The following is a 23,920-nucleotide window of genomic DNA, read 5'->3' as shown; positions in this document are numbered from 1 at the left end:
TTTTGACCCTTGCATCCCTTACGACTGCCCAGCCCTTTTTGATCTGTTCGCCCCAGTGCCTCAGTTGTGCTCAACCCTGTTATGAGTTTGATTTGCCCCTCTACTCGCTGTATAGTGACTCCAGCAGAGTTAGAGCATCTACACATCCTTCCAACGGGACACTGTTTGTTATTTTCCTTTGTTATTTTTCCTTCATTTCTTTTTTTAAGCCGATCCTGGTAGGAGACTTGGGGGTTGGGGGTTGGCTCCACGCCACTTTGAGCCCAGTAAACCTTCAAAGACTAGCTGAGGGTTATATAGAGTTGTTTAGGCAGACAGGACTGGAGTTACTCATTGGTCTGCAGTGTTCGTTTTGTTCCCCCTCCCCGTTCTACACTCCATCTCCCCATCCTGTACCCTGTCACGGCCTGACCCTGGACCAGGTCCTAACATTCTTGACAAGCTCATTTTCAAAACTTATCAAAGTAAATATCATTTTTGAGAAGAATTATGTGATTATATAAGTAATTATATAAATAATATTATATAAAAGTCGATATATAAATTTCATGTAGGTAGCAGCAGTGCCATACTGTAGGAGACTTATTTAAATGCTACCAAATAAAGTTACAGATGGCCCGTTCAGTACAAGATGCTATATATAGTATATCAAAATCTGTTTTGCAATAATGCCAAAATCTTTAAATAGCCACCATACTGATTGACTGCTTTAGCCCACCCTGTACAAAATATGCCCATTTGGGATTATATAAATTGAAATGTAGGTTGGAAATCCAGGGACATTTATAGACCAATAAACCCCTTTGACTAGGTATACAAAGTCATAGACGAAATGCTTCTTCAAATCAGCTTTTTCTTCGTTGAATTACAACACACTATAAGTTTACCTGCTTCAGAGTGGCTAAACTGTTGAAATAGATGTTTACTCTATGGCACAGGATCATACACACAGTGGTCTAATCATGTTATGAAACTAGAATTGCTTTCTCGTAAGCGACCTGGAGTGAAATTCAAATATCAACTGCCGTTCCTATTACATTAATATCTAGACCCAACAGCAGCGGATTCTCACTGGTATATGTTGCATGATGACATCAGTGGCCACTCTGTTTTGCTGCTCTGAGTGTGAGATGAAGCCATTGTTCGCATATCTCTCCATTGTATTGAGTTTGGACACTATCGATTCAGCAGATTCAATTAGCGGAATACCACCAAACTTCAGTCTGCTTTTGGAGCATCTTATCTAAAGTGAAAGTGATGCCATTTTGTTTGTGTTCCAGTCGCTGTGGCTACAGTAAGGCTAAACAGGATCCTGATGAGGAGAAGATGCACTTTCACAATGGCCACAGTAAGTCATCCGCTTGGTACTCGCAAAGACTTGAGTAAAGTTTATGATTAAGTCCAGGAAATCATTGCAATGCTTATTGTTTAACATGGCAGCACATCGAATGGTGGTAATTTACTCCAGTCATGTTCATAAATTGTCATCTCACATAATGAGAGTGAGCAGTACACATTCATTTATCAGAGTATATAAATGAACATGTTCAGTACAACATACAGTAAATACTGTAATGCCAGGGTCATATCCACATGCTCAATTACTTCTGAGTATACAGTAATGAGTATATATGCAGTGGGCATAAAACAAAAACACACACACTTGCTCATACACACACACATGTACACATACGCACACGCACACACTTCATAAAGATTTGTTTCATGTATGTTGTCCATGTAAAAGCTACAAAGAGAATACAAAAATATTGCCTCTTCCCTTCACAGTAAAATTCTCGGGGATACGTACTTACATTGATCCTCACACTTATGAAGATCCAAACCAAGCCGTGCACGAGTTTGCCAAGGAGATCGACGTGTCCTGCATCACAATCGAGAGAGTAATAGGAGCTGGTGAGTTCTTTTTTTAATAAAGATCTTAATAAATCAGAATAGTCAGCAGTTATTGGTTTCTCCTCACATGGACATTTGTATTTCTGAAAATAGCGATGGCAAGCTCTTTAGAGCAGTAGTTTTAGATGTCTTTCTAAATATGATTAATAGCATCTAACGCTCATGTGAGCCTCATTGAACTGTCTCAAAAGTCTTGCGTTGGTCTTACTGCATGTAATTTATGCCCGTATAATGGCAGTTTAATGCCAGCCTGAAGAGAGAAGCCAGTGTGAAATCTAATGTGTGCCATGGGCTTGTTGGTTGGGGCTCCAGGTGAATTTGGAGAGGTATGCAGCGGGCCTCTCAGACTCCCTGGCAAAAGAGAGGTGTTGGTGGCCATAAAGACCCTGAAAGCTGGATACACTGATAAACAGAGGCGGGAGTTCCTGGGGGAAGCCAGCATTATGGGCCAGTTTGACCATCCCAACATCATCCACCTGGAAGGTGTGGTGACTAAAAGTAAGTGGCTGGTCTGTTGTGGAGGGGCTCCTGATATCATGCAGTGTATTAAAGCACTTCCGGGTCACGTTTCCTGTCTGCTCTGGCCCCAGCTGGTGCAATGGGCTTCCTTTTGTGGTTAGAACAGCAGAAACCCTCCCATCATGTAGACTGGTAGACTGGTAGACTGGTGGACTGGTGGACTGGTAGACTGTAGACTGGTGGACTGGTGGACCACCTCTTCAGGTGCCCAGTGGGTCTTATGACCCTCTTTTGCCGTTCTATTTTGTTTATTATGGATTTCCTTTTGGTGTAAAGTTACAGGCACTTTGTTTATTATGGATTTCCTTTTGGTGTACAGTTACAGGCACTTTGTTTCTTATGGATTTCCTTTTGGTGTAAAGTTACAGGCACTTTGTTTATTATGGATTTCCTTTTGGTGTAAAGTTACAGGCACTTTGTTTATTATGGATTTCCTTTTGGTGTAAAGTTACAGGCACTTTGTTTATTATGGATTTCCTTTCGGTGTAAAGTTACAAGCACTTTGTTTATTATGGATTTCCTTTTGGTGTATAGTTACAGGCACTTTGTTTATTATGGATTTCCTTTTGGTGTATAGTTACAGGCACTTTGTTTATTATGGATTTCGTTTTGGTGTATAGTTACAGGCACTTTGTTTATTATGGATTTCCTTTTGGTATAAAGTTACAGGCACTTTGTTTATTATGGATTTCCTTTTGGTGTAAAGTTACAGACATAACCGTGTAAGGCCAGCTTTTCAGTATAGTGGTATAGTGGTATTTACTTCTGTTTGGTTCTGTCTGCAGTACTGGTGTTGGTGTGTTTGGTTCTGTCTGCAGTACTGGTGTTGGTGTGTTTGGTTCTGTTTGCAGTACTGGTGTTGGTGTGTTTGGTTCTGTTTGCAGTACTGGTGTTGGTGTGTTTGGTTCTGTTTGCAGTACTGGTGTTGGTGTGTTTGGTTCTGTTTGCAGTACTGATGTTGGTGTGTTTGGTTCTGTTTGCAGTACTGTGGTTGGTGTGTTTGGGTAACTTATTGATTATAAATGGGTCTTCTGTGGCATCTTGGTGATATAGCACTTTTGTATTTTTTTTCTCTCCCACACTGACCCAGTTTTTCTCTGCAGAGCAGGATGTTTTATATTGTAGTCACACATTCTAAGTTTCATTACATTGCTGCGACTATCATAATATAATGTAATATTTTCTTGTATGTCACATTGATTTATGATAAGTATTAATACATTCTCCACATAATACGATTTTATTTTATTATGGTATTATTGGTTATTTAGAGCCTTCACAAGTTTAAAAAAAGCCTTTGGAGATCAGTGTGTTAAATAAGTCTTAGAGCATGTGGTAAGCAAGTGGAAAATGTGCTATGAAAACAATTTGTGATTCTTCTGTGGCTATTATTCATATTCAAGCTTGTGAGCGTTATTTAGGATATAATAATGTAAAGTTGATGAAACTGTAAAAGGAAGCATACTAATCAAAAATAATATTTAATCCATCCAGGTAAACCGGTGATGATCATAACGGAATATATGGAAAATGGATCTCTTGACACATTTTTGAAGGTACATTTTTTTGGCACATTTTATTTAAAGGCGTATTGTAAAATATGAAATCACAGTAACATTGGTATAAACCATAGCTTTCAAACAACAAGAATGATAGAACAAGAATCATAACTGTGGCAGGGATAGGTTTGGCAATATTATAGTTCTGAATAGGTCAATAGGTCAGTCAAGCAACTGAATTCATCCGTAAGCCAAGTCTTTTTTTTTATTATCAAAAATGGTTTATTAATATTACTCTCATGTACTCTGTTACACAATTCAATTCAGTGAAATACCTGAGAATACGGGGGAAATTAGAAAATGAAAAACAGTTCATACTCCAATCTAAGTTCCAATCTAAACGAAGTTATGCATGCTGGTTTGCTTGGGGGTGTAAACCTGGAGACTTGTCATCTGACACAGTAATAGTGAGAAAACTATCAAACCGTATCAACATGTGGTAACATTTGATTAGTCTTACTGTTGGAGACATCAACTATGACAAAAAGGGAGCTAAGGTTAGGTAACGATGTCAGACTGTAGCCTGTTATGCCGGGGGGAACAGAGGAACCAGTAGCAGACAGAGGTGCAGAAAAATGGCAGGTTTTAATATTTTTATTTAATATCAAAAGGGGCAGACAGAGCAGAGTCGAAAAACATGCCAAGGTCCAAATCCAGGGGGTTAGTCCAAACAGGCAGAGGTACAAAAATCCAAAACACAAAGGAAGCAGGCAGGGGTCAAAACCAGAAAACCAGATAACCAGATAACCAAGGGCAAGGGCAAGGGCAAGGGCAAGGGCAAGGGCAAGGGCAAGGGCAAGGGCAAGGGCAACAAGGAGGCTAGAACTGGGGGACGGAATACAAGGGCTCGGGAATAGAACAGGACAAGACGAACTAGCAGCGTGCAACTGAAAAGGACAGGTATAAATACACAGGGGAATGAGACAAACTAGGCGGGGCATGGGAGTGAGGGCGGTCTAACAAATAAACATCAGGTGAGACACATGAAAGGGTAATAGGACAATAACGAGGGGGAAACGAAAACGCGGACTGGATTCACAATGACACACATGTAATACAAACGGCTCCGGACTAGAGAGTAGACAATTTCAGAGAATCAGGAGATGCAGAGATAAAAAGAGACAGGTGCGAATACTTTGCTGAAACTAAGCAAGTCATCAGTGATAGAATAGGGAGGAGGAGTTACAGAACAGAATTGAAACTGGAGATGCATTAGTAAGTTAGTTAAGTGATTTAAATTACAAATACCCAAAACTAGTGAATGTTAGTTTGTTAGTTTGACAAACATATTAGTGTGTTAGTATAATTAGTACTGTACAAATTCTATGTTAGTTGGGATTAGTATATTAGTGCTATGTACAAACATGAAATGGAGAGAAAGCAGGAAGTAAGGAATGTAAGATTGGAAGGAAGACTGAAACCCGGAACTACCTTAAACACCCAAATAGTGGGGCACGCAGACAAGGGAGTGACTGGGCTAGAAAACATTCAGACTCAGACATCACAGGGGAAGACGAGTGCAAAGACTAACGAATATAAACAGAACCGGACATGAAATATGAAAAATAATAAATTACAAGAATAAATAATACTAAACAATGATACACTAACACACAGAACAAAGGAACATAACAGTAGCCAGCCTGTGATGTAAGGACATACACAGACTTTCACTATGTTTATCCACAACTGAGTCAGACGTGTCTTATCCGTGCCTGATTCTACTTGACTGAAGACCATGATTAGTTAATTAGTTGAATCAGTTGTGTTAGTGCTGATCTAAAACAAAAACCTGCACCTACCCTGGCCCTTTATGGGTAAGATTGGACACCCCTGGTGTAAGTAAAACATTTAATTGGGGAAAATTAGTAGAAACCAGCCTGGGCATGCCACGTCATTGTCTACCCATGGCTGTTTTTCCTGGCTGCAGAAGAACGATGGACAGTTCACGGTGATCCAGCTGGTGGGAATGCTGAGGGGAATTGCGTCCGGAATGCGCTATCTCTCCGACATGGGCTACGTGCACCGAGACCTCGCCGCCCGCAACATCCTGGTCAACAGCAACCTGGTGTGCAAGGTGTCCGACTTCGGCCTGTCCCGAGTCCTGGAGGATGACCCTGAGGCTGCCTACACAACACGGGTGTGTGTGTGTTAGATCACACCTGTTTCTAACCTCTCTTATACACTCCACGGGTGTGTGTGTGTGTTAGATCAGACCTGTTTCTAACCTCTGCTATACACTACATGGGTGTGTGTGTTGGATCAGACTGATGACCTGATGAGCTATATTTTTGCCTTCAACAGCACCCTGACAGCCGTGTCAAAAGTATAATCTGGCGTTGTAATCTCACGCCTGTGTGTTTGCGAATCAGTCAGGGGAAAAAAATAAAATGGAGAGGGCAGCTTTGTATACAGCAGCTCTGGCTCCCAGCAAGTTTGGTGTTGTGGTTAGTGTGTTTGTCTCTAATGCCGACAGAGGGGCGTAAAGGGGGGGGGGGGGGGGGGGGTGACTGGGGGCTTCAAACTGACTGATGCACATGAGGCTTATTTGTTTGAGCTAAATATTCTGAGTTATCATTGTCAAAGTAATGACATACATAACTGACAATGTTCCTCAAATATGTTTTCAAAAACTATTTTAACGTCTTTGGGTGTGCATTGATGACGTATTTTTCATTATTTACGCTGGCTCCAATCAATATCAATAACAATATCAACTTAGCTAATTGCCATAACTGCAATGTATGATGAAGACTATCAATTTTATATCCCCTATCATGGCAGTAGGCTATGATACGTTAGCAAACGTTTCTAGGCTATCAGTATGATCTGCTTTAAACTAATATGCTACCGTCGATACAATAACAGATTGTAATCACAAGAACTGCACTATATAATGAAGAACATTCTTACTACTGATGAGTGGTTTTCATCTTGTGGTATAGCCTCTATAGTGCTGTTCTCTTGATTGAGATACATTCACCCCTGCCCTGTGGATATTGTTTGTCATGTTAATGGGGGTTTTCTTCACAGCTCTCACAAGGTTTCTGTCATCAACTGCTGTTGTTTTCCTTGGTCAACCTGTTCAATGTCTGTTGTTCAGTATGCCAGCGGTTTCTTTCTTTTTCAGGACATTCAATGTTGTTGTACAAACTACCCCCAATACTTGTACAATGGCTCTGTTTTCTAAGCTTCAAAATGGCTTGCTTTTCTCCAAAAGACAGCTCTCTGGTCTTCATGTTGGTTTATCTAAATAAAGTCTTCACAGGCAAAAAAAAGATCAACATGGCAGAGTAGCCAGAAATAATGACATAAATGACATAAAATTAAGCATCGGTATGCAAAAGAAAACATTAAGAAGCCTTAAGCCTTGTGGAACAATGTGCTTCGGACTGACAAAACCAAAATTGAACTTTTTGGCCACCATCAAAGAAGGTATGTTTGAAGATAAGAGTGAAGCCTTTATAGAGAAGAACACCATGCCAACTGTGAAGCTTGGAGATTGATCCATTATGCTTTGGGGTTGTGTGGAAGCTGGAGGAACAGGAAATATTGGGCAAGTGGAAGGAAGAATGGATTCCACTAAATATCAAGAAATTCTAATGTTCAAAGGTCAGTCCAGACATTGAAGTTGAAGAGAGGTTGGGTATTCCAGCAAGACAATGGTCAAAAGCATACTTCGAAATCAACCATGAAGTACCTCCAGGAAAGACGGATTAAGGTTTTTTTTACATTACAGTATTGGCATCTGGCAGACGCTCTTATCCAGAGCAACGTACACTTGATTAGACTAAGCAGGAGAAAATCCCCCCTGGAGCAATGCAGGGTTAAGGGCCTTGCTCAAGGACCCAATGGCTGTGCGGATCTTATTGTGGCTACACCGGGATTAGAACCACTGACCTTGCGGGTCCCAGTCATGTACCTTTACCACTATGCTACAGGCCGCCCCAGTTTTTGAATGGCCACCACAGTTCCCAGACTTGAATATTATTGAAAACCTGTGCAGAGATCTCAAACATGCCATACATGCAAGGAGGCCAAAGCCTATTTCTGAGCTAGAGGTGTTCTGCCAGGAAGAATGGGGACAAATTCCAAAAGCGAGAATTGAAATAGCTTTAGCTGGCTACAGGATGAGTTTACAAACTGTTATAGTTTCCTGAGGAGTTAGAGTACTAACTGACAGGGTTCCCAAACTTTTGCACAGGGCCTTTTTTATTATTTTGAAAATTAATTTTAAAATGTAAATAAAAAGTATTCTTACTTTAAAATTTGAAGAAATGTCTGTTTAACATTGTACCATTTAGAGGTCAGGTAAATTTCTGTTAGTTTCGATATTAGTATTAGGGGGGGGCTAATTCTTCTGCATGCAAGTCTCACCTGCTCCTTATTTTCCTTTTTGTTTCTCTCACTTAAAAAAAAAAATGATACAGAAATTATAACAGTCCAGGGGGTTTGGGGAAAGGTCAGCTTAACTGAAAAGGTCCATTGGAGCGACTCCGAGTTTAGAGGGTAGAACGGAGTTCGCTTCAATAGTAACATGCAGAAACACAGCTGAGGCTGTTGATGGCAAAAAACTCATCAAGCTTTGTAACCTCCTGATCCATCTATATTATACACTACATAAGTGTGTGTGTGTGTGTGTGTGTGTGTGTGTGTGTGTGCTAGATCAGACCTGTTTCTAACCCCCTGATCGGTCTCTGTGTGTGTGTGTCAGATCAGACATGTTTCTAACCTCCCGATCTGTAATGGAATCCAGGGCTGGATTTGGATTTGAGGGCCAGAGTTGATCTCTGATTTATACAGTAATATGTTCACTCTGCATCCCAGTAGCAATATTCAGTTGATATTTGTAGTGAAGAAACCTGATACAGAGTGGTATTTACAATGTGAACTTATTGTTGGAAACCTGAAAAGGGAAGAAGATAATTACACATTTGGGCTTTTTAAAACCGTGATTATCACCTGATTATTTTCACTCTATCCACACTTCCAAATCAACACCTCAGGCAGATGCAGTTGAAGCTGACAGTGAATGGTGTGCTCTAGTCATCTCCTAGGCTGGGCGGCCAAGGCTGCAAATTAAGATGTGTCTCTGCAAGGCAGCCAAGGCAGCGCTAGCTCGCTCTGTCAGCCTGTGAAAGCACAAACTCGGGGGTATCCAATTAGCAGTGCTGCTGCCTGAACCTGAGGCCTCCAATGTGAGGTCCCCCTTCATTCACACTCTCCACAATACAGACCTCTCCCCTGGCAGCAGCCAGACAGGCAGAATATAGGGACCGCATATTTAGCTGTAATAATCCTGGATTCTCTTTTGAGTATTGTATTTTTATAATCTTCTGTGAAGGGGGGTAAGATTCCCATCAGGTGGACAGCGCCTGAGGCGATATCCTTCCGGAAGTTCACCTCCGCCAGCGATGTCTGGAGCTACGGCATCGTCATGTGGGAGGTGATGTCGTACGGTGAGAGACCCTACTGGGAAATGAGCAACCAGGATGTAAGTAATCAGGATTTCACAGTAATTGTATTCCAACAATGTTCATCACCATCAAAGCAACACTTTTTTCACAATCCATTCATCATTAGCAAAGCAACTCTTTTTCAGAATACAGTCATCATTAGCAAATCAACAGTTTTTTTCACAATACATTCATCATTAGAAAAGCAGCTCTTTTTCACAATACATCGATCATTAGAAAAGCAACATTTTTTCACAATAAATCCATCATTAACAAGCAACTGCTTAGCAAGGTAACTTATTTTAACAATGCATTCATCATTTGCAAAGCAACTAATTTTTGTGTTACATTCTATGCTATTTGAATCATATGTCCATGATCATAATCAGCCACTTGGCTTTGTTTGTGATGTTTGGCTTTGTCGTTTGTTCATTCATATAAAGTCTGGACGCAGTCTGATTCTGCTCAGAGGTGCTGAACTCTATTGCACAGCCTTACACATCACTGAACAGGCAGTATCTCTTTAAGCTTTGCCTTTGAAGTCTCTTATCGTTTAGTGGGATCTGGATGGCTGGGAGGGGGATAATGGACAGAAGTGGCTGCTCACTATTAATAGAAATCAGAGATGAGACACTTTCCGTGCCATATTGGCATTATTGAACATGGCCAGTGGGGATTTGGGGGGTTGCCTTGAGACCACGATGTAAAAGGAATGAAGGAACTGTCTGATTCTGTGGAAGAAGACCCACTGGGTGAGTCTCACAGGGTCTGCATTAGTGAAGGGAGGAATCAAAGCAGACAGGATTCTTAGAGAATGCAAACTTTTCACTGGGCTGGGGATGGCTGTGGACCTGCCCGTTGTCTCAGACCCTGCAGTAAAATAAATGTATTGTTATACACACAGTCAACAAACCTTTACAAATATAGAAATTGATTCATTTTCCATCAACTACATGTTATGTATGTGTCAGGCTTTTCATTCTGAGATCTCTTTTATGCTTTTTCAGAGACTGAACAATACATACACATATAGAATAGTGCATTACAGTGCTATCATGGCACGACTAGCATATGACGAGTATTATAATTATAAAAATGTATCATTTTAAGTAAAGCTAGGCTCAGTTAGCACTTGAATGGGATATCCAGGTTGCCAGTAGATTTTGGGGGTGTTGCTAGGTCAGAATAGGGGAGAAAAACCCAGCATCCATAATCCCAGCATAGTCAGTGTCTCGCTTAACTGCTGCAGAAACTGTCTTTCTGATGCGACTCAAAAGGTCCTGATTTACTGTGATTGTTAAACGCCCTTGTGGTGAATAGAAGCCTCCCAATCTGTCCATTTTATTATTCCCCTGTTTAACTGGTGAAAATATTTCATGGTATCCAGTGCAGCTGTGCATAGCGCATGGATGCCAGAGGGCATGGTTGTTTTGAATGCTCTGAGCCAGTCGATACCCAGTGATTACAAACACACAGTAGCCCAAAATGCAGGGAAATTCAAATGAGTACACCTCGGTACATTTAGCTGACCTATGGTGTGACTGTTTTTATTTCCCCCCAACACAAAATGTTTCAAAATGGTGGTGTAATCCATTGGGGTTCGTTTCACATTAAATGTTCTCATGTGCAAATGTGGTTGATTTCTGATCATTGTTTAATGTAATGGTAGTATTGCTATGTGTCAGTGCAGGGCCTGCTATATTTATCTGTTATTGACCACCAGCTTCAGATAGTAGTGTAAATACAATGCTCTTTAAAAATATAAAACAAGCTTGCCAGGGAGGCAAGAGTATTATCATGAGAGACTTCAATTACCCAAATATGAACTGGAATTTGGTGACGAGGAGGCATTTTTTAATGTTATAACTAAGCTTTTTTGACACAGTACGTCAGTCAGCCTACAAGAGGGCAATCGATTTTAGATCTGGTAAAATGTAATGATTCAGGCAGAATTTTCAGGACAAGTGACAATTCCACAATAAGGGGCCAACTTTCAAAACTTTGAGCAGGTTAAAAAGGGTTATACTTGATGCACAGTGTAAATTAATTTCTAAGGTGCAGAAAACAAAATCCACAGTGGATAAATACAGTTATACGTAACAGTTTGCGCATAAAGAATAACCTGTATCAGGTATATAAAAAGGACAGCATTGAGAGTAATAAAGCTGAATATTGTAATATGCATCCTAAGGTTAAAAAATAACTAAGTTTAGCCAAAAGGCAATTTGAAAGGAAAATTGCAGATGATTCTAAATGCAATCCCAAAGGGATAGCCAGCATGGTTTTCAAAAGGGTAGGTCATGCCTGGCAAAACTTTTGGCATTCTTTGAGGAAGCTATCAAGTGTTTTGATGATAGCAGGGCTTGTGATATTGTATACCTAGATTTCCAAAAAGCATTTGATAAGGTACCACATGACAAAACTCATTATCAAAATGAGGACGGTAGGAATTGTTGGAGCCATTTCGAAGTGGGTTTGGAATAGGCTATAGGTAAGGACTCAAAGAGTATTAGTAAATGGGGCCTTATCTGAGCAGGGTATTGTGGGAAGTGGAGTCCCACAGGGATCGTTGCTGGGGCCACTGATATTTAGCTAGTATAGACTCTACTGAAGGAGTCCAGAAGTGGGCGGAAACCTGGCAAATTGAATTTAATACAACTAAATAAACTAGTTCTACATGTGGGAAATAAAAATATAAGGCAGGATTACTTGATGGGGGGCACAAAATTGGATAGTGCTCTAGTGGAAAAAGCCTTTTGGGTTCTTGTCAATGCACTATAAGAAGGACATAGAGGCTCTAGAAAAGGTTCAAAGAAGGGCAACCAGATTGATTCCATGTATAAAAGATAAGAGTTACGAGGATAGACTTAGGATGCTTAGCAATGGATGGTTAGCAAAACGAGAGGACACAAGTAGAAATTGGCTAAGGAGAAATTCCGTACAGATATTAGGAAGTAATTATTTATTTTTATTCTTGCCAGTGCATGTAGTGGAGGCAGAAACACTGGGGGCTTTCAAGATCAGGCTTGCTACGATGTTAGATTCTATTTAGCTTTTAAGCAATTTAGGCAGTAGGTGCACTTCAGTGGAGGCTGGTGACTTCCAGAATTGAGGAGGCCATTTTTTTCCGCTTGCTCACTTCACTCGCGATGGAATGTTCCCTGTTCTCTTATCTGTCTTTGTGCTGGCCAAAGGCATACTATTTGGAGTGTAAGCTACAGTCAGAAAGTTCTGGCTGATGAAATTCATTGTGCAGAGCTTAGCCTTGTGCCTTCCTGAAGAAATGACATTGCTGTAAGTCTATGAGCCTGCCTGATAATTAAGCTGAGAAATGACATTTGGATGTAATATAAATGCCAAGTGAACATGTGTAAAAGGCAGGAATTTTAATTATGTAGTTAAAAACAATTTTGTTTAGCTTACATTTTTCATTCTTCTACAGCTTCAACATGTAATCACCAATTTAATCAAGTTTAGCATATAAAAAAGATAAGATAACACTTTCTTTATCATATGTAGTTTTATTCAATATATTTAATATAAAATATGTAAAAATATGGTTCCAGTTGGCTTTATCTAACGTTAACGTTATCCACTAGAGGGCAGCACTCTATTCGTATTTAGAGTGAATTTCCTCACAGAGCAACAATTCGGTAATTTGATATGGAAGATTATTAAATTGACTTAACTGTTCAATAAATCCCAAATGGTGTCTAACATGACCTATTGAATGTCATTCTCACTCCCTAGTATCTGGAATCTGCATATCTCCAGCCCAAGATCTCAAATTGCGCTAGAATCTCGCCGACTTCCGAGGTAGTTTTAAGCAAAAGTGTTTGGCCAAATGAGCTATAAACTCCAGGGATGATAGCCAGGGGTGTTCTCTAAATTTCCTGAAAAGCACAAGTTGATAGGACACTCGTAGCCACTATGGCGAGTGTTTGTTTGACTGAAGTGACTAGCGAATTCTCAAAATGGCTTCTGTGTTGAATAGGAAAGGAAAGGACAGTTGATTCCAAATGAACCAGTAGCATGTGATTGGACGAACAAAATGTCAATCTTTCAGCCCTGGACACAATGCATGGTGAGGCCAGGCCTCCGTTGCCCACCCATTTTCAGTGACCTGGCCAATCACATATTGGCATAAAAAAAAATGCATTACATTGACTTCTATGAAAAGCGAATTTCCTAGGGGAGGCCTGGCCTCCCTTAATACAAACTGATAGGGAAATCTGGCCTGTTGCTTTACAATTGCAATATTGGGTTTTAGCCATGGGAAAATTTAGATTTATGAACAAAACTAAAATAATATGAATATAAAAAATAAAAAATATGTTTTTTGTTAAAATAAATAAATAAAATAAATATATTTATTGTTTTTTTTAAATCTCTCTCTTCTCTCAAATTATTGGGGAGGCCAGGCCTCCTCCACCTCTATGGAGGAGCCTCCACTGGTACACTTAGAGGTAGGAAAAGGCGAGCATTGCTGGGCTGAATGGCCTGTTCTTACCATTACCTTATGTTATGTTATCTATTTGCCTAATTTGTCTCTGCAAGAGGTGTGCATTCCAGTTGTGTTTTTATCAAACTGGTTGATTTCTTTTTTCCCTTCCTTCTGCATTCACAGCGTATGATTATTCTGCAGCATCAGCGTCTTTTTTCTTACACTGGGGACAGGAAAAGTGTTTTATATTTGATTTAATGCTTTCAAAATGATTTTTTCAGATATCTTTGGGATATGAACCACAGTCTTTCCTGTGACTCACTGAAAGTATTTGTTCCAATACTTTTTATTGTTTTTTTTGTTTTTTTAATGGGGTACAAAACTGAGCTGCTTTAGGGCATACAGGATGCACACAGCTTCACACTGCACTCATGGCAACATTAAATAGTTGATGATGAGAATGAAGCCAGTAAGCCAATCATGGCTTAGAATGCTCCCAACAGTTGTGTGTGCATGCAGGACAGGTCAAACTTGGGCCAGTGTGCATAATCAAGCTGAGAAAAGCACTAAATGGAAATTTCAATGTTCTTAGAAACTTATAACTTTTTGGCAATATTGGCATGTTATGATTATTAACTATATATTTTATACATTTTATACACTATACATTTTCCAGTGAAGAACAGAACTGCACTTACAACTGTTGCATTCACATTTGACTTTTATTACAATCACAGAAAAAAGTTTAAAATGTGGACAGGATACATTATGTTGACAACTCAGTTTATTTATCTCGTTCATATGATGTTTTTTCTTACCCTATTAGAAGTCATACTGTCTCCTAAATGCTATGACTGTGACTTTACTTCCCCCAGGTGATTAAGGCCATACAGTGATTGGCTGCTATGACTGTGACCTCCATTCCCCCAGGTGATTAAGGCGGTGGAGGACAGCTATCGGCTTCCTGGGCCCATGGACTGCCCTGCTGCCCTGTACCAGCTCATGATGGACTGCTGGCAGGACGAGCGCAGCAGCAGACCCAGGTTTGAGGAGATCGTCTGCCTGCTCGACAAGCTCATCCGCAACCCGTGCAGCCTCAAAGCCCTCATTAACTCCTCAAAACGGTGAGTAGGGCGTCTGACTCTTCACTCTGCTCTCTTTGGCAACTTCACGTGTACAATGACAGTCTCCAACAGGGATGTCAAACTTCGTGTTTGCAGGTTTTTGGTATGTTTCAGCAGGAGCAATGGATTTGTCTTTGGCTAAAGAGTCCAGACACCTTGTTCTCAAGGCCTTATTTTAAACCTGCAGACACTACAGCCCTCCAGGACTGGACTTAAACCCGCAGACACTGTGGCCCTCTAGCACTGGAGTTAAACCCACAGACACTGCGGCCCTCCAGGACTGGAGTTAAACCTGCAGACACTGCGGCCCTCCAGGACTGGAGTTAAACCTGCAGACACTGTGCCCCTCCAGGACTGGAGTTAAACCTGGAGACACTGCAGCCCTCCAGGGCTGGGGTTAAACCTGCAGACACTGCGGCCTCCAGGACTAGACTTAAACCTGCAGACTGAGAGAGTGCAGAGTTTGACACCCCTGGTCAAAAATTTAAAATTGCAGTTTTTATTGCCTGTCTTGACTGCTGTGTGACTCCTGTGAGACTGTTGTTTGATTTGCTTGTCGCTGGCTTGTGTCTTCCTCACAGGTCTTCCAATTTATTAGTGGAGTACGGGGCCATAGAGAGCAATATCTACCGGTCGGTCGGGGAGTGGTTAGAAGCCATAAAGATGGGCAGATACACAGAGCTTTTCATGGAAAGCGGGTACACTACTCTGGAAGTGGTGACTCAAATGACCTCAGAGTAAGTTTATTTTCTTCCCGCAGAAAAACTTTCCCCAATGTATGGTTCTTCAAAATGTGCATTACCTTCCCTCACAAAATCAGGCTACAGTTACTGCAACCTTTACTTAAACTCTACTGCTGATGGTCTTTCTGTAGAACTACGGCCACAGAGTGACTGAACTGCTTTCAGATTTTCAGCATTTGATGTAGGTAATTCTTTTTTGAGTGTAAATTATGCAATCCCCATTTCACAATTGAACAAATACCCCCGTTAATTTTTCTAAGTAGTGCTGCAACTCTCTACATTCACATAACTTCAGGCAAAGATGAAAAATCTACTGAACAGTGACCACATTATTTAAAAAAAATAATGACAATGGTGGTACGCCACTATTGTGATTGTTGTCTTTTCAATATATTTTTAAAGAAAAATAATTAAATATTTACAGAAGCTCTGAAGGGCAACGTAAAAAATACATTTGCGGGCACAATTCAATATATTTTATTTTGTTAAAAACAATTATTAAGTGATTCAAACAACTTAAGTGATTCGAAGGACTTACTAAGTGATTCACATGACTTACTATGTCATTTGAACTACTTAATTTAGTTGTTGAAAATTATGGAAAATTTCACCCATGGGTACCTGTACCCAAAACAAGCATATGCCTAGATCTGTTCAATATATCATAAAAATAACTTTTCCCATTCTCGTAAATTTCATTTATTTTATCAGACTGTGTCGGTCCCGTAACACTTAATTGATCAGACATATTGCGGAATACTTGACTAAGGTGTGACGTCAAGTCGTTGACAGCTGAAACTGGAAACTACTCAATCCAATGTAAACACAGTGGAGTAGTCATGCGGAGAATAGCAGTTTTTTTAAATCTAGACATCATTATGGGTGGCGAAATAGTTCGCCAGCTGATAACATTTTGGGATGATGTAGTGTCTTAACTGTTAAACTGGCTTAATAAGATACGGAGAGATCTTTAGAGTTCTTTAATCCGGCATGTTGTCATTTACAAGCACGTATGACGTAGCACGCACAGTACATCACTATAGCCTATCAACAGAGGCTCTTAAAGGAGCCTGAACCATAACAGATGATATCAATATCAATATTTAAAAGTTCAATGAAGTGCAACATGCATCCATCGTAATGTACAATTTTATTGTTGGCATGAAAACATTCCCATGTATGTGGTGTTTTAGTAACATCATTAGCCAACTACAACTGTAGAATTATTTGTGTACATATTGCTTAACAGATGTATCTAGCTGAGTTCAGAGGCTTGCGGTCGGAACAGTGGTAGCCACTAGCAGAGTGAGCTGACAACATCTATAAAGTGAGCTGACAACATTGATAAGGTATAGCTAAGAGTGGTCCAGACCAACCTTACCATCACTTACAGAAGCTATACTTAACTTAGAATGTTTCAGGAAACACCCTGAAATGTTAAGGTACAGCTTATGGTATAACTTACGAACGACATAGCGTTAAAGGAACATTTTCACACTTTTTTCAGTTGAGATTATTCTAATTAAATGCTTAAATTATTTGTGTAGGCCTTTTTAAAATTGCCTTCAGTGTAGCCCTTTCCTAAATATGCAGAAAAACGTATAAGGACAAACACGTCCAATGACTTTTGGCTTGAATCTCCAGCCTGTGTTTCCCAGAATGTAATGGGTGCTCAAACTCCACCCTTGAAAGAAATTATATAAGAAATAGACTCAGTAAAGCAATACAGCCAGTTTGTGCCACTTTATTCCCAAAAATACCCTATCGGAAACGGGTACCAAGGATAACCACATCGCCAAATATGCTGGCACAGCTGTTTGTTTTTGAGTGCACCTCACATTCACAACGGAACATGGCAGAAGCATAATTAAAAAGGTGCTGCGTGTTTTATTTAGGTGAAAACATATGGAACGTACAATAAATAGCCAATGCATGCAGGGAAACTAACAGCATATTACAACCCAGATTGCTCTAGAAATATGTGTTTAATGTGTTAATCTACATTCAAATGATATTTAATTCTGTGTGATTAGTTACTGAGTCTCTAGTGCAGCATTTGAAAATAGCAGTGTACAAATGGCTTGGCATTTTCACTAAAAGCTCACATACATTACATTAATGGCATTTGGCAGACGCTCTTATCCAGAGCGATGTGCTACAAAGTGCAAAGTGCATACCCATAACCAGGGATGAGTGTGAGGAAAGACCCTAGAGGGAAGTACAATTTCAACTGCTACCTGCACAACAAAGATAAGGACCAGGGCCTATTTTATCTTTAAAAAAAAAATGTTTTTTATCGTAATACCACAACACGCAAATGTATAAACAAACCACTTATCTAGCCAAACACTGCTTACCTAGACAAACTAAACATCCTGATACACAAGTAAATCACAGAAACACAACAATTAAGGTTCACAGGGAGGTAGGGAGGGACAGGGAGAGGTGCAGCTTGAAGAGGTGCGCTTGAAGATGGGAAGAGATTCTACTGTTCTGACCTCAATGGGGAGTTCATTCCACCACTGTGGAGCCAGAACAGACAGTAGTTGTGAGCGTGAGGTGGAAGTTTGGAGAGGGGGAGGTGCCAAGCGGCCTGTTGAGGAACAAAGTGGTCTGGCAGGGGTGTAGGGTCTGAGGATTTTTTGGAGGTAAGCTAGGGCAGACCCCTTAACTGCTTGGAAGGCTAGCACCAATGTTTGGGGTCTGATGGTGGACGCTGGGAGGCCAGCCAAGAGGGAGTTGCAGTAGTCCAGGCGGGACAAAACCATCACTTGGACCAGGAGCTGGGACGAGTAGGGGGTGAGAAAGGGGTGGATTCTCCATATGTTGTAAAGGAAGAACCTGCATGACCGGGTCACTGCCACAATGTTCTTGGAGAGGGACAGTCTGCTGTCCATCACCCCGCCGAGGTTCCTTGCACTGGGTGATGGCGTGAGTGTGGTATCCCCGAGGGAAAAGGAGAGATCCAGATGGGGAGAGGTAGTAGCAGGGATGAATATCATTGCAGTCTTACCTGGGTTGAGCTTTAGATGGTGGTTGTCCATCCAGCTCTGAATGTCACTCAGGTAAGCAGAGATACGGGCTGAAACCTCTGTATCAGATGGTGGGAATGAGATGAAGAGTTGGGTATCGACTGCATAGCAGTGGTAGGATCGACCATGTGCAGTGATAACAGGGCCAAGAGAACGAGTGTAAAGAGAGAAAAGAAGCGGGCCCAGGACTGAGCCCTGGGGAACTCCTGTGGCAAAGGGCCGAGGTGTTGATACCGTACCAGCCCAGGCATCGAGGGCTGTGCCAGAAATCCCCATTGCTGACAGGGAGGACAGGAGGATGGAGTGATCCACAGTGTCGAAGGCAGCAGAGAGATCTAGAAGAATGAGGACAGAGGAGAGTGTAAGACGGAAATTATTAATATCTGGCATTATCACTCAGGGCTGGTCAGCTTGCTGGCTTCCTCTGGTATTGTGGCAAAATGTGGCTGTAAAGTAATTTAACCCAGGAGCATGCACCATTAACCCCCACTATCTCCGCACCCATACGGGCAGGAGCCTGTGGGGGAAGACTCAGGCCTCCAGCCGTAAAACTCGTTACGACGGGGCAACATCCTTTACGGCACGGGAAGGTTTCAGAGGGCACGGCCTGTTAGGCCCTGACCTTCTCCTGAACCCCCCTTTATTGCTCTCTCCCTCTTTACTCAGTCACTAAATGATGTGTACAGCATTGGATGTTTCATGACAAAGTCAGTTTAGATAATATTCATGTTTGGTATTATTCTGATTGTTTCAGTGCGACTGGTGCAATGGTTTTATTTCTGCAACAGCAAACCCTGGACATCATAACCAACCAGGAGCCAGAGAGAAACTGTGTGGAGCTCTGCCCCAGTGAAAGCCATTTGCCTCAACCCCCCTGCATTTCCTGGGGAGGCGTGGCTCCAAATTACAGATGGGTGACAAATTTTTAGGGTTAACTTCAAAGGCCAGATTTTGGATTTAAGGACAGTAAACTAAGCAATCTGGGAGAATGCAATCAGCCTCCCGTGCACACAGTGCACGTAATTTCTACATACAGGGTGTCTGTAGCCAGACTCCCGTATGTAGCTTTTATTACCAGGTATGACTTTTAAGACTCTGTAATTTGGTTTCCGTTGTAATGTTTTTTGATTTGGAACTAGTATGTAATTACATGTATGTAACCTGCCTGGTAAAATAAAATTGTTAAAACTTGATCTGTTTGGTTTTCCTTACTGACACTTAATGTTACACAGGAAATGCGTGGTTTACCCCCTCAAACTAGTCTAGGGAGGATGATTATTTCCACTTACTGTATCACGGCGTATAGCACCTGTAGACCTATGTTGGTAAATCCCTCGCCTCGACATGGTAGTTCATTCATGTCGAGCACAGCCGTAGCTATGTTGGTCTGCTTGGGTCCCTAGGCTGTAAACAGATATACCCGAAAGTAGCTATTCCTGCGACCTCTGTAATGACTACAGATAGCTAGTCAGTTTGTGAGAAATGCACATAACGCGCGATGTGACATGCGGTGGTACCAGCAGAGGATTGTTCAGCGAGTTCTTCTCAGTACAGGATTCCTATAACGATCAAGTCAAAATTATAAATAAGACATCCACTAAATGTGGACAACTAATCTAAATTATTATTCAAATGGAGTCAGATAAACGAAGGTGAATATATTGGCCCTATTGTGGAGATTCTTGGTCAGCCCGGACCAGTAAAGAGCGGAAGGCAGAGTGGTACTACTGCCTTTGTATTGTGGTTTATTTATTGGCTGATCTAGAATCTCCGCATAGGGGCCACTCATTTTTAACCCTATTAGTATTCTTTCAGCAACACCAGAAGGACGAGCACGCTGATACCTTCAGCCCTCACTAAATTCCGTCGTTGGGTTAGCGTGGGGTTTTACAATAGGGAGGCTGCTCGTGCGGCATGGAGTGATTCACTGACGGAGAGCAGTGCGGTCTCTGTCGAGTGGCCAGATCTGAAGCCAGACTGATAGGGGTCTAGCAGGTTGTTGCTAGAAAAAGAAAGTAGAAAGTTGATTAGAACCAGCTTGTTCGACTGTTTTCGATAGAAAAGGAAGAAGAGATACCGGGCGGTAGTTCTGGATGACAGAGGGATCCAGCTTTTTTAGCAACGGGGTGATGTTGGCCCTCTTGGAGGATGATGGAAAACAGGCAGAAGACAGGGAGGAGTTGACAAAGGAGGTGACAATTGGGAGAATGTCAGGTGTGATAGTCTGGAGGAGAGAAGAGGGGACAAGGGCACAGGTTGTAGGGCAGTGGGAGAGCAGGAGTTGAGAAACATCACAGTCTGTAAGGGGAGAGAAAGTGGAAAAGGAAGGGATGGGCCTAGAGGGGGGAAGGGCACAGAGAGGGGGCGGTGGTTGCAAAGGATCTGCGGATGTCTATGACCTTCTCATCGAAAAAATCAGCAAAGTCATCAGCAGCGAAGGAGGACTGAGGTGGAGGAGGCGGTGTGCTGAGGAGAGACAAGAAAATAGAGAACAGTTTCCGGGGGTTAGAAGTGGAGTTCTGAATTTGTGTTTGATAGTATTTTACCTTGGCGGATGACAGCGGAACAGAATGCGGCCAGGCGAGACTGGTAGGTTGTGAGGTCTGATGGGTCTCTGGATTTTCCCCACTTCCTCTTCATTGCGCGGAGGCTGGCCCTGGAGGTAAGGAGGGTGTCAGATATCCAAGGACTGGGAGGGGAGGAGCGAGTTGGCTTTGAGACAAGGGGACAGAGAACATGAGTCAAAGGCGGAGGAGAGAGATGAAAGGAGGGTGGCAGATGCAGAGTCAGTGGGGAGTTTGGAGAAGGATTCGAGAGGGGGGAGTACGGTGGTGACAGTAGTGGCAAAGGATGGGTGAGAGGGAGTGGAGGTTACGGCGGGCTGAGGAAGTGTGGGTGGGAGAACGGGGGAGGATGGGGAGAAAGAGGGAGGGAGGGAGAATGAGATGAAGTGGTGATTAGATGTATGCAGAGGGGTAACCGTGAAATTGGAGCATGAGCAATGTCTAGGACATTACCTGCCTTGTGGGTTGGAGGAGTGTTGCAGGGAGAGGTCGAAGGAGTGGAGCAGTGGTAGGACCTCACAGGGGGTCAGCGGGGGGTAGTTATATAAGAAATAGACTCAGTAAAGCAATACAGCCAGTTTGTGCCACTTTATTCCCAAAAATACCCTATCGGAAACGGATACCAAGGGGTTCCGACGCCATGGAGGCCCACGTCGCAGGGGGTGTCTGCGAGGGAGAGAGCAGACTGCGATGGGGTGAAGCATAACATAACAAACTGGGATGGAGCGACGCCGCTCTGAGCACACCTATTTCAATTGACTAAAATCACTTACAAGGAATAAAAAATCAAGGCTAATCTACTGACAAATTCCAGTGCTATTAAAACAAATATTCAATCACTTAACAGGTAGGCAACCAGTTTCAGTGATTAACACAGCGATAAAAACAAACTAGCTCAAGCCTTAATCTCAGCTGTTCAAAATAGCAATTTAAAAATCTACTTTACTGGATCTAGTGGAACGGCCCGCAGCAATACCAGCACACTTGGTTAAAATTATGCACTCCCTATTATGTACTCAATTATTACCTTTAACTAAAAACTAATAACTAACTTATGTCATTCTAATGACATAGGAAGTTGTTTGAACCTCTTAATAAGTCGTGTGAATGATTTACTGTGTTGTTTGAACCACTTAAATAAGTTGTTAAAATTACTTAGTGAGTAGCGTAAACGATTTAAGATTAATTTGTATTTTGTACAATTGTGCCCCCAATTTTTTTTCTCGTCATTGTTTGTTTTTCACATTGCCCTTCAGGTCTTCCGTAAATATGAAATAATATATTACTACTTTTTAATTGTTTAAATTCATAGGTTTTGTCTTAACCCTTTCAGTCCCAAGAGTGATCAAAATCACTGCTATACTACTGTTTTGAGCCCCTATAACCCTGCTAAACTTTCGGAACTTTCTACATTTTCTCAACCGAAGCCAAAAGCCCTTGGGATTTTGGTGGAGCCACTTCATATATGGCTTGCGGCTGAAAGGGTTAAAAGGGTTAAAAAGGGTTAAAAAGATTGTCTCAGTGGTTGACCATTTTTTGACCAATGTTTTTGGCAGTGATCTGAGGCGGGTGGGGGTGACCCTCGCTGGGCACCAGAAGAAGATCATCAGCAGTATCCAGGAGACACGAGTTCAGATGATGAACGCTCCGGTGCAGATCTGACCCAGTGCTACAGTAACCCAGTACTTTTTATCAATATGAACTGTACTTACTGTACGGTAATATTTAACAAAGGGAATTCCCTACAAACACTGAAGAGCAAGAAGAATCTGTGTCCGCGTACGGCTCCTCAACTTTTTAGTGTTCAGGAAGAGAAAGCAGTATGCATACTATGTAGACATTTTACAAGGGTGGCACACTCCTGGACTTGAAAGTAATGCCACTTAATCAGTGTGGGCTGAATGTAGTACACTTTCTCCCAGCTCAAACAGAGGAACTGACAAGTGTTGGCAAAGCATTTTTAGTGATCATCCTCAGCTTTTTAGACGTTTGCCGGAAAGGTCACTTAAAATGGAAGACGAGGTCATCACTCTCCTGTATTGTGTGCGAAAGCAAACTAACTAGTTTGACTCATAGATGCTTGTCAGACTTCTGTGTAACCAGATACAATCGCAAAAGGAATGGAGTCCTATTGTATATGGGAATGTTAAAGTCATTGCACACTTCCACACCATCCATCCATCCATTATCTGAACCCGCTTATCCTGAACAGGGTCGCAGGGGGGCTGGAGCCTATCCCAGCATACATTGGGCGAAAGGCAGGAATACACCCTGGACGGGTCGCCAGTCCATCACAGGGCACACACACCATTCACTCACACACCATTCACTCACACACTCATACCTATGGGCAATTTAGACTCTCCAATCAGCCTAACGTGCATGTCTTTGGACTGTGGGAGGAAACCGGAGTACCCGGAGGAAACCCACGCAGACACGGGGAGAACATGCAAACTCCGCACAGAGAGGCCCCGGCCGACGGGGATTCGAACCCAGGACCTCCTTGCTGTGAGGCGGCAGTGCTACCCACTGCACCATCCGTGCCGCCCTACACTTCCACACATT

At 41.9% G+C, this 23,920-nt stretch overlaps 1 protein-coding gene across 7 annotated transcripts in view; it reads left to right on the top strand.

Annotated features, from left to right (window-relative positions):
* The window catches only part of LOC133142531 (ephrin type-A receptor 5), a 71,552-nt gene extending 48,027 nt beyond the window's left edge, over positions 1 to 23,525 (top strand). For 5 of the 7 annotated variants that reach the window (XM_061263805.1, XM_061263804.1, XM_061263802.1 and 2 more), the window contains 9 exons: positions 1,281 to 1,348; positions 1,789 to 1,914; positions 2,227 to 2,412; positions 3,928 to 3,989; positions 5,923 to 6,132; positions 9,337 to 9,486; positions 14,823 to 15,016; positions 15,598 to 15,753; positions 22,912 to 23,525. In XM_061263805.1, coding sequence (XP_061119789.1) covers positions 1,281 to 1,348; positions 1,789 to 1,914; positions 2,227 to 2,412; positions 3,928 to 3,989; positions 5,923 to 6,132; positions 9,337 to 9,486; positions 14,823 to 15,016; positions 15,598 to 15,753; positions 22,912 to 23,017 — 1,258 coding nt within the window. In that variant the 3' untranslated portion in view covers positions 23,018 to 23,525. Of the gene's footprint in view, positions 1 to 1,280; positions 1,349 to 1,788; positions 1,915 to 2,226; positions 2,413 to 3,927; positions 3,990 to 5,922; positions 6,139 to 9,336; positions 9,487 to 14,822; positions 15,017 to 15,597; positions 15,754 to 22,911 lie in introns of all 7 variants that reach the window. The other 2 variants (XM_061263807.1, XM_061263808.1) reach the window with 2 other exon arrangements.
* Positions 23,526 to 23,920: the final 395 nt, after the last annotated feature.

The sequence above is a fragment of the Conger conger genome, chromosome 12, assembly GCF_963514075.1.
Source record: "Conger conger chromosome 12, fConCon1.1, whole genome shotgun sequence".
Lineage (NCBI taxonomy): Eukaryota > Metazoa > Chordata > Actinopteri > Anguilliformes > Congridae > Conger > Conger conger.
This window is presented reverse-complemented; position numbering and strand designations above follow the sequence as displayed.